The sequence below is a fragment of the Orbicella franksi genome, chromosome 1 (assembly GCF_964199315.1).
Source record: "Orbicella franksi chromosome 1, jaOrbFran1.1, whole genome shotgun sequence".
Taxonomy (NCBI): domain Eukaryota; kingdom Metazoa; phylum Cnidaria; class Anthozoa; order Scleractinia; family Merulinidae; genus Orbicella; species Orbicella franksi.
The window spans coordinates 30,290,024-30,299,939 of NC_138145.1; the positions used below are offsets into that span (position 1 = coordinate 30,290,024).

The 9,916-nt window shown below is 37.1% G+C and overlaps 1 protein-coding gene across 1 annotated transcript in view; it reads left to right on the forward strand.

Moving 5' to 3' along the window:
* The window catches only part of LOC145502327 (coiled-coil domain-containing protein 87-like), a 33,417-nt gene that overhangs the window by 5,016 nt on the left and 18,485 nt on the right, over positions 1 to 9,916 (forward strand). Inside the window, exons 8-16 of the mRNA XM_081481594.1 lie at positions 585 to 666; positions 1,251 to 1,386; positions 2,135 to 2,218; positions 2,798 to 2,885; positions 4,620 to 4,659; positions 6,413 to 6,446; positions 8,114 to 8,192; positions 8,707 to 8,747; positions 9,063 to 9,112. Of these exons, the coding sequence (XP_081337720.1) occupies positions 585 to 666; positions 1,251 to 1,386; positions 2,135 to 2,218; positions 2,798 to 2,885; positions 4,620 to 4,659; positions 6,413 to 6,446; positions 8,114 to 8,192; positions 8,707 to 8,747; positions 9,063 to 9,112 (634 nt within the window). The remainder of the gene's footprint in view (positions 1 to 584; positions 667 to 1,250; positions 1,387 to 2,134; positions 2,219 to 2,797; positions 2,886 to 4,619; positions 4,660 to 6,412; positions 6,447 to 8,113; positions 8,193 to 8,706; positions 8,748 to 9,062; positions 9,113 to 9,916) is intronic.

The following is a 9,916-nucleotide window of genomic DNA, read 5'->3' on the forward strand; positions in this document are numbered from 1 at the left end:
AATAGGATCATGAGCTGGAATTGTCTGTAGCAAATGGCAACAAGACTCAGCTGAGTTGACTATGGCTCATAAAGAAGCATGACTAATAACCTGATTGTTTTAATTAGACACACTTGAGATGGTTGTCCAAAGCCTACAATTTTTTATCTACTTTTAAGTGCAAATCAAGAATTAGCGTTCCCTGATAAGAGCAACAAAGAACAATTGTGTTTCATCAGCATAAAGACAACAAATTGGGGAAACAAATTAGATTTGTGGATTTCCAGAAGAACACTCGAAGTGTCCACTAAAAAATATTATGCACTCAATGCCAATTTCAGTCTCCAGAGCATGAATCAACTATGATCTTGTTCTATTTTCTGGAGTGGAATGGAATGCTTAAGTCTATTGAAGGTTACTCCAACATTTTGCCAGGCTGCCATATTTGTTAAGGTCACTGCATGGCACCAATATATACATGTGGGTGGAAAGAAGCGGGGATCTGATCTGTAGATCCACTATGTCCAAGGCACAAATTGTAAGGCTACTGCAGTGGTGTCCACTGAAAATGAGGCTAATGGAATATTGCATCTCAAATTTCAAAGAGCTGAATCAAAGAGGGGTGTTTAGTGGTCCTGCAAACCTTAGTCGCCTTAAAACCCAACTGGCCTTGGAAGCAAATAAGAGGTGGGTGAATTGTATTCATTAACAGTCAAGTCTCTGTTGTAGCTCTAATGAACACATATCTAAAGTGCAAATACTCCTTATTATTTAATATTTAGTTACAGTGAAAATCACAACAAATTATGTACAACTCTTTGTAAAATCATGTTTAACTGAGAAAAAATTTGAACATGTAACTGAGAAAGGCCTCAGGGAGCACACTTTTTATCAACCACTGAAAAGTGGATGGAGCATTGTTAAGTCCAAAACACATATCCAGGGAGCCATTTCCCTTTGTGCCTGGATATGTGTACTCCCTAACTGCAATTTATAATTTCAAGCAGGAAAACATGCGTACCTGAATATTTCAATTTGTGCTCTTCCAGAATCTCCCTCCTTAATCCCTCTGGAATTTTCAGTTTTGGTTCATACCTTCCTTGTAATTTCCAATAAACCTCCTTGGGGTGGGTATGGGTATTTCCTTGGAACCCCACAATGAATTAATGTACCTTGATTTTTAAATCCTTAATTGATTAAAGATTTTGAAAACTCTAACAAGGTAATTGAAAATAACTTCTATGTCATACATGTACATGTATTTTTTGCAGTCTAAATGTACTAAGTCTTAGACGGAATCTAGCTGCAGACATGAAACATCCCTCGGATTCAAGCACAGTCTCCAGCAGGTTCTCTATTAGTAGACCTGTGCATGCGCCACCTCCAAAGCTCTACAGACCACTTGTGGTAAGATCAGCAGTTATACTTTATTCCAATTGAGTTTGAGAAATTTTAGTACATATTGTTCCAATGAAACTTGTCAGGGCTGCCATTCACTATTGAGTCATCTGTTTCTTTAATCTTCACACCCATAGCAAGCTTGTTACTTTGTGTATGAATGATATCAATAACAGACAAGATCAGCTGTAACATCAAGGGCTCGTCAAACACACTCAGCCTTAACAGGTGTTACAGGTTATGACGCTTAATGACAGCCCTGTACTTTGCTTTGGTCCATCACACATTCACAGTTATTTTAACTGTTTTAGTGTCAAGCTCACATTTTGCTGTTTGGCAGTAGTACTTTTCCTGCTGCTTTTTCTTTTTATCGATGTTCATTTTTTTTTTAATGCTGTTAGAATCATTTAATCGGTCTTTGAAGTTTATTATGCTAACAACTATGCCTGCCTTGCAATACAGCATAAGGCACCCCCTCCCCTCCCCTCCCCTCCCCTCCCCTCCCCTCCCCTCCCCTCCCCTCCCAGCATAGCATTATAAGCCAAGGTCCCTCCAGTGAGTCTATACAGTTGTGGGTATAATCCAAGACTTGCTAATACATTCCCTGCCAATACTCAACTGCCCACATACAAGGAGTCTGGTACATGTATCGCTATATTACCAGCCTGATCTTTAACTCACTCTTACAGTTTGAAAGAGTTACACTGTAGTTATTTTGATAAAGTTTTTACTGTCTTTGTATTGATTTGGGTGTTAGACAAGACAGGAAGACAGGAAGGGCAAAGTGCACCTTACAAGAGCAGAAAAACAACAGCAATGGATAGATCGTGAATTAAGTGATGTAAGTTCTGTTTACAGCAAACTATCACTTGAATGTACGTCATGAAATAATTATTTTAAGAAGTCAGTATCTTTATGTGGTGCGATTGGAAAACCATTTTCTCAAGTAATTTAAAGCTGTACAAGAAGAAATGCCTCCTTTCTAAAAATTTAACAAAGGTCAGGTTTTTGTAACAGTTTTATGTAAGATTGGGACAATTCAATTTGATAGCTGAGAATACAGCACTCGTCATTCCTCCTTGAGTCCTTTTTTTCATTGCTACCTCTACACTACATGTCATGTAAACATGGAAAATGCTCTCTGTTTTCTCAGTAGCTTACAAGTAGTGAATTAAATTAATCAAATTGTAATGGGCTGGGTATTTAACAACTTGTGACATGAAGGAAATCAAATATGGCATCGATAGTGTTCACATGCAGATCACAATTCAAGTCTGCTTTCTTTGGTTCAGTAGAAGACACCCTTATTTGTAAAATGTTTAACTTGTAGATACCACAAGTACAGATCTAGTATCTGTCAACCAAGGTAATCTTAATAAGTATTCTTATCATTTTTTTTTTTTAACGATTACTTTGCCAGCTTCAGAGAAAGATGCCACATGTGGAGCCAAGTTCCTTTCAGATTGCCTTCCCTAGTAATCTTTACCCACAAAGAAAATCTGCATCAGGTAAATGAAAATGCCAGACCCAGGCTTAGGTTGATTACAGAATATTTCTCTTGGTTTCAAGCAACATTTGTTTACTCTATAAATTAATAAGGGGAAGGACAGTGGCCTCGTGGTTAAGATCAAGCTCTTGACTTAAGATCAAGTGGTCCAGGTTTGACTCGTGGATGTCAGGACATGGTGTTGTGTTCTTGGGCAAGACATTTTACCCTCACGGTGCCTTACTCTCCACCCACTCGTAGAAATGGGCACAAGCAAATTTAATGTTTTTAACAGTGTAAAGTGTAAAGTGATCTTTCCAAAGGCCTTTGTGCCAAGGCCTTTGTAAGATCAGGGCTCGAGATTAAATTTTCAGTTTGCTAGCCCAGTGTCTAGTGACAGGTTTGATTCGTTAGCCAAAAAAAATTTTTCACTAGCCAGACACAGACATTTGCAAACATAGGCATCAATGTTATAATTATAGGCATTGCTCAACAATTCTCTCTCAACAACGAAAACCGAAGTTTTCGCTTCCGTGAGACAGCGGGTCTAAAACACAGGTCACGGGTCATTGTTTTAGCAATACTGGAACAACCCTAACCCCTTCCTAATGCTAACCTTAGGCCTAAATACTACCCTGTTTAGGCTTAAGGTTAGTATTAGTAAAGGTTTAAGGTTGTTTCAGTATTGGTAAAAATAATCATAACCTGTGACCCGTGACCTGTGTTTTAGACCCGCCATCTGTGAGAAATTCTCACAGAACTTTGCAACTCAGCGCCAAAGAACATTCCTTTCTTTCAAAATGCCTATTCACAATTTCTCACGAACACAACAATTCGTTCCATTTAAACTTTATTTGCAAGTTGCAAACATAGGCATCGATATTATATAGGCATCATTTAAATTTTCGAACGACTGCGAATTTTTTAATTTTTTGAAAGCATACACGACCTCCAGATGCTACGCACATGAAACATGATCCCTAGAGTTTTGTATGATTTCACGCATGACTAATCATTAGCCACAAGCAGTTCGTTTGTTGTTCATCGCTTTTTGCAAACAAACAAAAAAGTCAATCATTCTTTTGCATTATAGTAATTTAAAGTTGTTGTTTGGGCCAATACATGATATTTGTTACAGCCAATGTTTTAAATTCTGCATGCTTTGACTCAATTTGGTTTTGTGAAAAATTTGAAATTAACTTTTAATTGGTTTCCTCTGGGCCTCCAGTGCTCACAAATTTCAGTTTCACTAGCCAAAATGGCCAGTGAAGCACAAAAACCACTAGCCAAAATGGAATTTCTACTAGTCTGTGGCTAGTTGGCTACCGTTAGTCTCGAGCCCTGTAAGATTCACATCATATCAGAGAAGGTTTTTAAGAAATTTTCCTAAGATCCTTTGAGAATCCCTCAAAGACCTATACAATAACATGTATCTTTAAAGATCTTTGGTAGAGTTCATCGGTAGTGATCATAAAAGAACCTCAGTGGCCCTACAAGGTTTTTCTTGTGGGTTGATATTTTCACAATATGAGCTATCTGTCATACAAGTCTCAGTGAGTCTCTCAGTGAGTGTCATGCAAGTCTCATTAAAATTATTTTTGAGGGACTGTGGGAGTTGACTCAAAACTCAGAACTTTATTATATGCAAGACAAGCAGTAGCACTGGAAAGAAGAGAAAGTAAACTTTTTCACACTAGTATACAATACACAATGTAATTATGTTAGTGGACTAACAAGCAATTTATTGAATTCATAGATTCTGATTCTGTTATGGAAGAAACCATATCCCAAGAAAGGTATCAACAATACAAGTCATGCAAAAACTTGCTTTATTTACATTGTAACTATGACAATACAGTACAATAACATGTAGTTCTCAGATTACTCGAAAGACTCTAAAAATACAAAATAATGTAAATTTAGTTACTGTTCTTATCTCTGATCAAAAGACACTGACGGCCAATAAAAATACAAGATTTTATTTTCCACATGGAAACTAACTCACATAATAAATAATTTATTATTATTATAATTATTATAAGAGGCCTGTATGAATTCAAAATTGTCGTTATGTTTTGATTCACCCTGTAGCCTTGATCTTCACACTTGTGGCAAACTTGTTACTGTTTGTGTAAAATTTACACAAAAGAAAAATTGTATGAACTACAGGCAAGCTCACCCATAACATCAAGGGTCCAGCAAGCATGCTCATCTGTAACAGGTGCTATGGGTTATGGCCCTTATTGACAGCCCTGAATGATTGTATATCAATGTTAGTTTTGGAAGTTATTAATAATTCCATTCAAGATTTAACAATCCCTTTATTAGGAAGCCAGTTATAGCTTGATTTAATGCGAAGGTATTAGGAGATGAGGTAGAGGGTTGAACAAGATTAAAAACTTAATGCACTTAATCCACATTTTCATATTTAACTTTAATTATTTTCAATTTTGTTGGTATTTTGTTGTGGTGTGGAATACTTATAAGATACTAACAGTAAGGTTAATTTAGGAGCAAGGAAGGGTGGATCCAGGATTTTACACGAGTGATTTGCACTAACTTAACTAGTCTAACTAGGGGGAGGAGCCCTTGGGGGCACACTCCCCCAAGAAAATTTGAAATTTAATGCTCTCAGAATGCAAATTTTCTGCATTCTGAGAGGTTTGGAAACATTTGAGTGATTTCTGGAAATCACTTGAACTACTCTGGGTCCAACCCTGCTGAAGGCACATGTGGGTCATAGTTTTTACTCCAGGTACTTTTGCTGTAGTAATTACAGTTTCTTGAACAAATGCAATTCACTGTTGCTATGTGAAAAGAACTGCCAGGTCTGTTAAAAGCATCCCTCCTAGTAGAAACAACTGGGGAATCTGTAAATGTTACACTTGTTTGCATTTATTAGGTATCGGAACAACTGGAGATTCATTCGATTCGCACCGTTATTGACCATGCAGAAATATACCAACAGAATCAGGCAAAATTGCAGAATGAGGTAGAGACAGGCAGTCAAAGTAGATACCAGTAGGTTAAATTGACGCTTTGACCAAACTGGACTAGTTTAGAGTGTGGAGTTAAAGCTCCCATAGCATCAGTTGAAGTTTAAGTTTAATAATACTTTGTCATGCTAGTACAAGTAAATAAATAACAGAAATTACAAAAAGTACATGACTGGAGAATAATTGGGGGAAACTAAATTCCCATACAAAGAATATTCTCTGATATTAAACATTCTAAAAAAAATAAGAGGTGAAATTTTGGATCAAAAGGATTACAAAATAACATAGTTTGAGAAAATGTTACACCAACTTTCACTTGAATGGTCGCTGTTTGTGTTTTTGCCTTTGTGTTCAAGAGCTTGACACGTCTTAGTTTCAAAACTAATTTTCAGGGCTCAAAGGGGGAAGCAAATATAATTAAATGTTTTTGAATTTAGCCTTACTTCCATGAAAGATTGTGTAGCTTAATCAACTTTGTTAATCTGGGTGTGACAAAAATACACACACTTTGTTTTGTTTAAAACATTTTAAGTGGGTTTTTTGGTTTCTACAGAACGAATGATGCACAATTGCACTTTATACAACAGGTAAGACACTATCTGGATCAACATAATAGAATTTGTCCAATACCAATTATTGTCTATGTCAGATGCCTTGTAAACAGCTGTAGATAGATCGTACTTACAGTTACTCTAGTATAGCAATTTTTTATATTGTCTTTAATGTTAGAGACGAAAATTAATGTTAGAGGAGACCAATTTTGATATATTAAAATTCATCCTAACACAATAAACCTCAGTACGAGACCCTGAGGAATAACTACAGAGTTTGTGGGGTTTATTCCCTAGAGCCTCGTGCTGAGGTCTGTTGTGTTATGCTGAATTTTAATATATCGAAATTTGTTTATTATTTGGTGTGTAGAATGTATGGTTGCAAGTTCATACCTAAATGAAAGTTGGCATAACATTATTTCCACCATAATGACATCGCTTCTAAGGTTTCAGCTTGGTGATTATAGATCAGAAAAGGAGTTGTGTGTAATCTTCAGTAATTTCAGCACTTAATCCAGCATTTGTAAAATTATTTAATTATTATTTTTTCTTTCTATTTGTCTTTCTGTTTGCTATCCTTGTACATTCAAGAGCATTGTCAGACTGTCCTCTTTGGGTCCGTTGTGTAATATTATTGACTGATTTGCTGCCCTCTTGACATTTGCGTTTGGTTTTGGAGCACTATCAGATGTTCTGGGCTTCTTCATGACTTCTGAGTTCCTATCATGTAATTTGGTGCTTGTTGCAAGGTGTGTTGCTGTCGCATTTCCACTCAGTTATCTTTCCTTATTGGTCCGTTTTGCTGAATTCTGTAACATTCTTTACGTTGTCAATGTCATAGCTTGCTTACCCATTTTTTATTGAGATACGTCCTAGCACTTCTCCTTTTAGAACTTAGCTCTGGGCACGATTCTGGACATCTTTGGAAGTCTTAGTGGCGTTCAGCGAGAACTTTGCTCCGTTCTTCACTTCCACATCTCAATCTGCACATCTGCTTTGATCTTTGCCACTGTTGTCTGACATCTTTGGTTCGACAGTATTTGCACTTTTAACAAGAGGTTCGTGCAGGCAATTTCTCTTTGTTGGTTGAGGTGATTCAGTTGGACCTCCTGTGCTATTGTGAGCTTGGTATCTCTCCTTGGAGGGGCTTGAATCTATTTCTTTTACATCACGGCTCTGGGTCATGATAATCTGTCTAATCTATATGCTGCTGTAAAGTACAGATTCTGAAACGATCAATGTATCTAATAAAATGTGTCCTTTTATAACTCTACCGCATATCGATATTTTTGTGTTTTTGTAATATTGCCTAAGACCGACGTTTATTTGACCAAATCACAAGCTAAGATGCTAGCAATCTATATTTTGAAGAAACGTCATAGGAAAATGAACGTTTTCTGGGTTACGGTACGACTGGATCGCTTTGAACTTTTAAGAAAGTAACCCAAGTACTGGCAACTGGACTTCGTAATGATGTAGACATGCAGGCAATTTCACGTCACTGAAGTACTGAGAAAAATTCATACAGGGCCAAAGAAAATGGTGTAAATGGACCATGAACATACCCTTGCCTTGACGTACGCTGACAAGTGGACAGTGTGAAACTTGTGAAGTACATGATTACAGGGTTAAAATGTTTTCGTGTTTTCTTTACTCTCTTTACTTTCATGATTTCGTTTTCTTCATTTATTCCCTTTCAAAAGAAACATGCGTCGCTGCCCGAGTTGTTTTCAAGGGACGCCGTGCTGGAAGAACTGGGTGTCTTACCAGAAGATATACAAGGTGAGGAAATAACGAGTTCTTTTTGAATACACTTTCGTTTTATTTCAACTTGGAACTTGCAGGTTAATCTACTAGCATGTTAAATGAATAAAACGAACACTTCACTTTGTAAAAGGTTAAGTTTCATGACGCAAAACTCTATTTTTCGCATTTAGCAAACCCGTGCAAGGCGTTATCGTGTTTAAGGCACGTGACAGCCTCTGGAGCTTGATGTACATGTTACTTTAAACCTTCCCTTTCCAAGCTCTTTTAACTATATTTAACAGACTACGACTTCGTCGGTAGTATTCGGGATTCAATCAAATAGATAATCATTGATGTTGTATCACTGACCTTGGTGTAGAAACCTTCATTTGTACCATCCACATGGAGATGTAAAAGCTCCATTTTCAAACTTACTGCGTTTTTACTGAGAAAGATGACCTTTTTCATCGTCTATGTGTTGCTGTACGTATGAATTGTAACCTTAGCCGACTTGTTGCTACAGTTTACATGAGTTATCTTATTTTCATAGATTATGTCATGAAGAGAAGCCAAAGCGAAGCTAAACTAACGGTTTGTACAAACATTAATTCACTACCTCAGTGGCTCATTCGCCGTTGGTAAAGCTTTTTTTTAGGCAGTGTACTTTAAAAAGAAGCATTTCTACACTGAAGGGTGTAATTTGAAGTCTAGTAACTCTGCATAATGTCATTTTTGTTTTCAAACTTCAAGTTATGGTTTCTTTAGTTAGGAGTATTTCTAGCCAACTACTGACAAATTTGTCTTCTTCACTAGAAACCGATTTTCGTTTCTCTAGTTGAGAAATCTCTCTTTTCTAGCCTTCATTATTTCTCTATGTTGAAGGTTGTGATGCGTGTTATATTTCAGGAAGAAAAAACGGTTGATGAACGTGATGCTAACAGTACAGCTTCTAAAAAGTATGTTTCCAGTGGTTTCTTTTTGCCCTTAGACAAGGAAGGTTTTTTAACCATCCGAAAGTAACGGCTACCCGGAAGTAGCGGCCCCCTGCTGAATCCAAAAGTAATAGGGGTCGTTACTTTTACAGGAATTCTGCAGTGTTTCGGACTGGCACCTTATTACCGGTACATGAAATTTTCGCGACATGTCGCGAATTTCGCGAAGTGACGCGAACAATAAGTGTCGCGAACATAAAATGACGCGAAAATTAAGTGACTCACATTACGTTACTGTTGACATAGAGTCCCGCCGTTGCGTCTTTGTTTGTTTTGGCGTTATTGCACCTAAAATAAAGTCGGTTTACTAAATTTAGGGACATGTTAAAGTAACATTGCCTAGGAAGTAAATTGTGTGTTACTCAATAACGCGAAGTTAAAGTGATTCAAATTACAAAATTTTCGCCAAACCGTAGAGTTTAAGTGTCCCGAAATGAGCGCACCCCAAAATCGCGAAATAAACGTGTCGCGAGAATTTCATGTAATAAGGTAGATTCATTGCAGTATTGAGTGCCTATGAGATCCTCTTGCGCTGATTTCATTCTATGCCAGTAATTAACAAACGAATGCCAAGTCCTTACTAAGGGACCCAGATTCACGGGGTTATTTCAGTTGGATTAGTAATACAAAGCCCAAAGCCTAACACAGAGGTTTACTATATAAAAACAACAAATTCCAGTTATCTAGCTCTTTATCAAATTATCCAAGAAGTTAACGCGACCTGTGTTGACGTTAGCTTCAAGCAATTAGAGCTTAGCTTGTGATGTA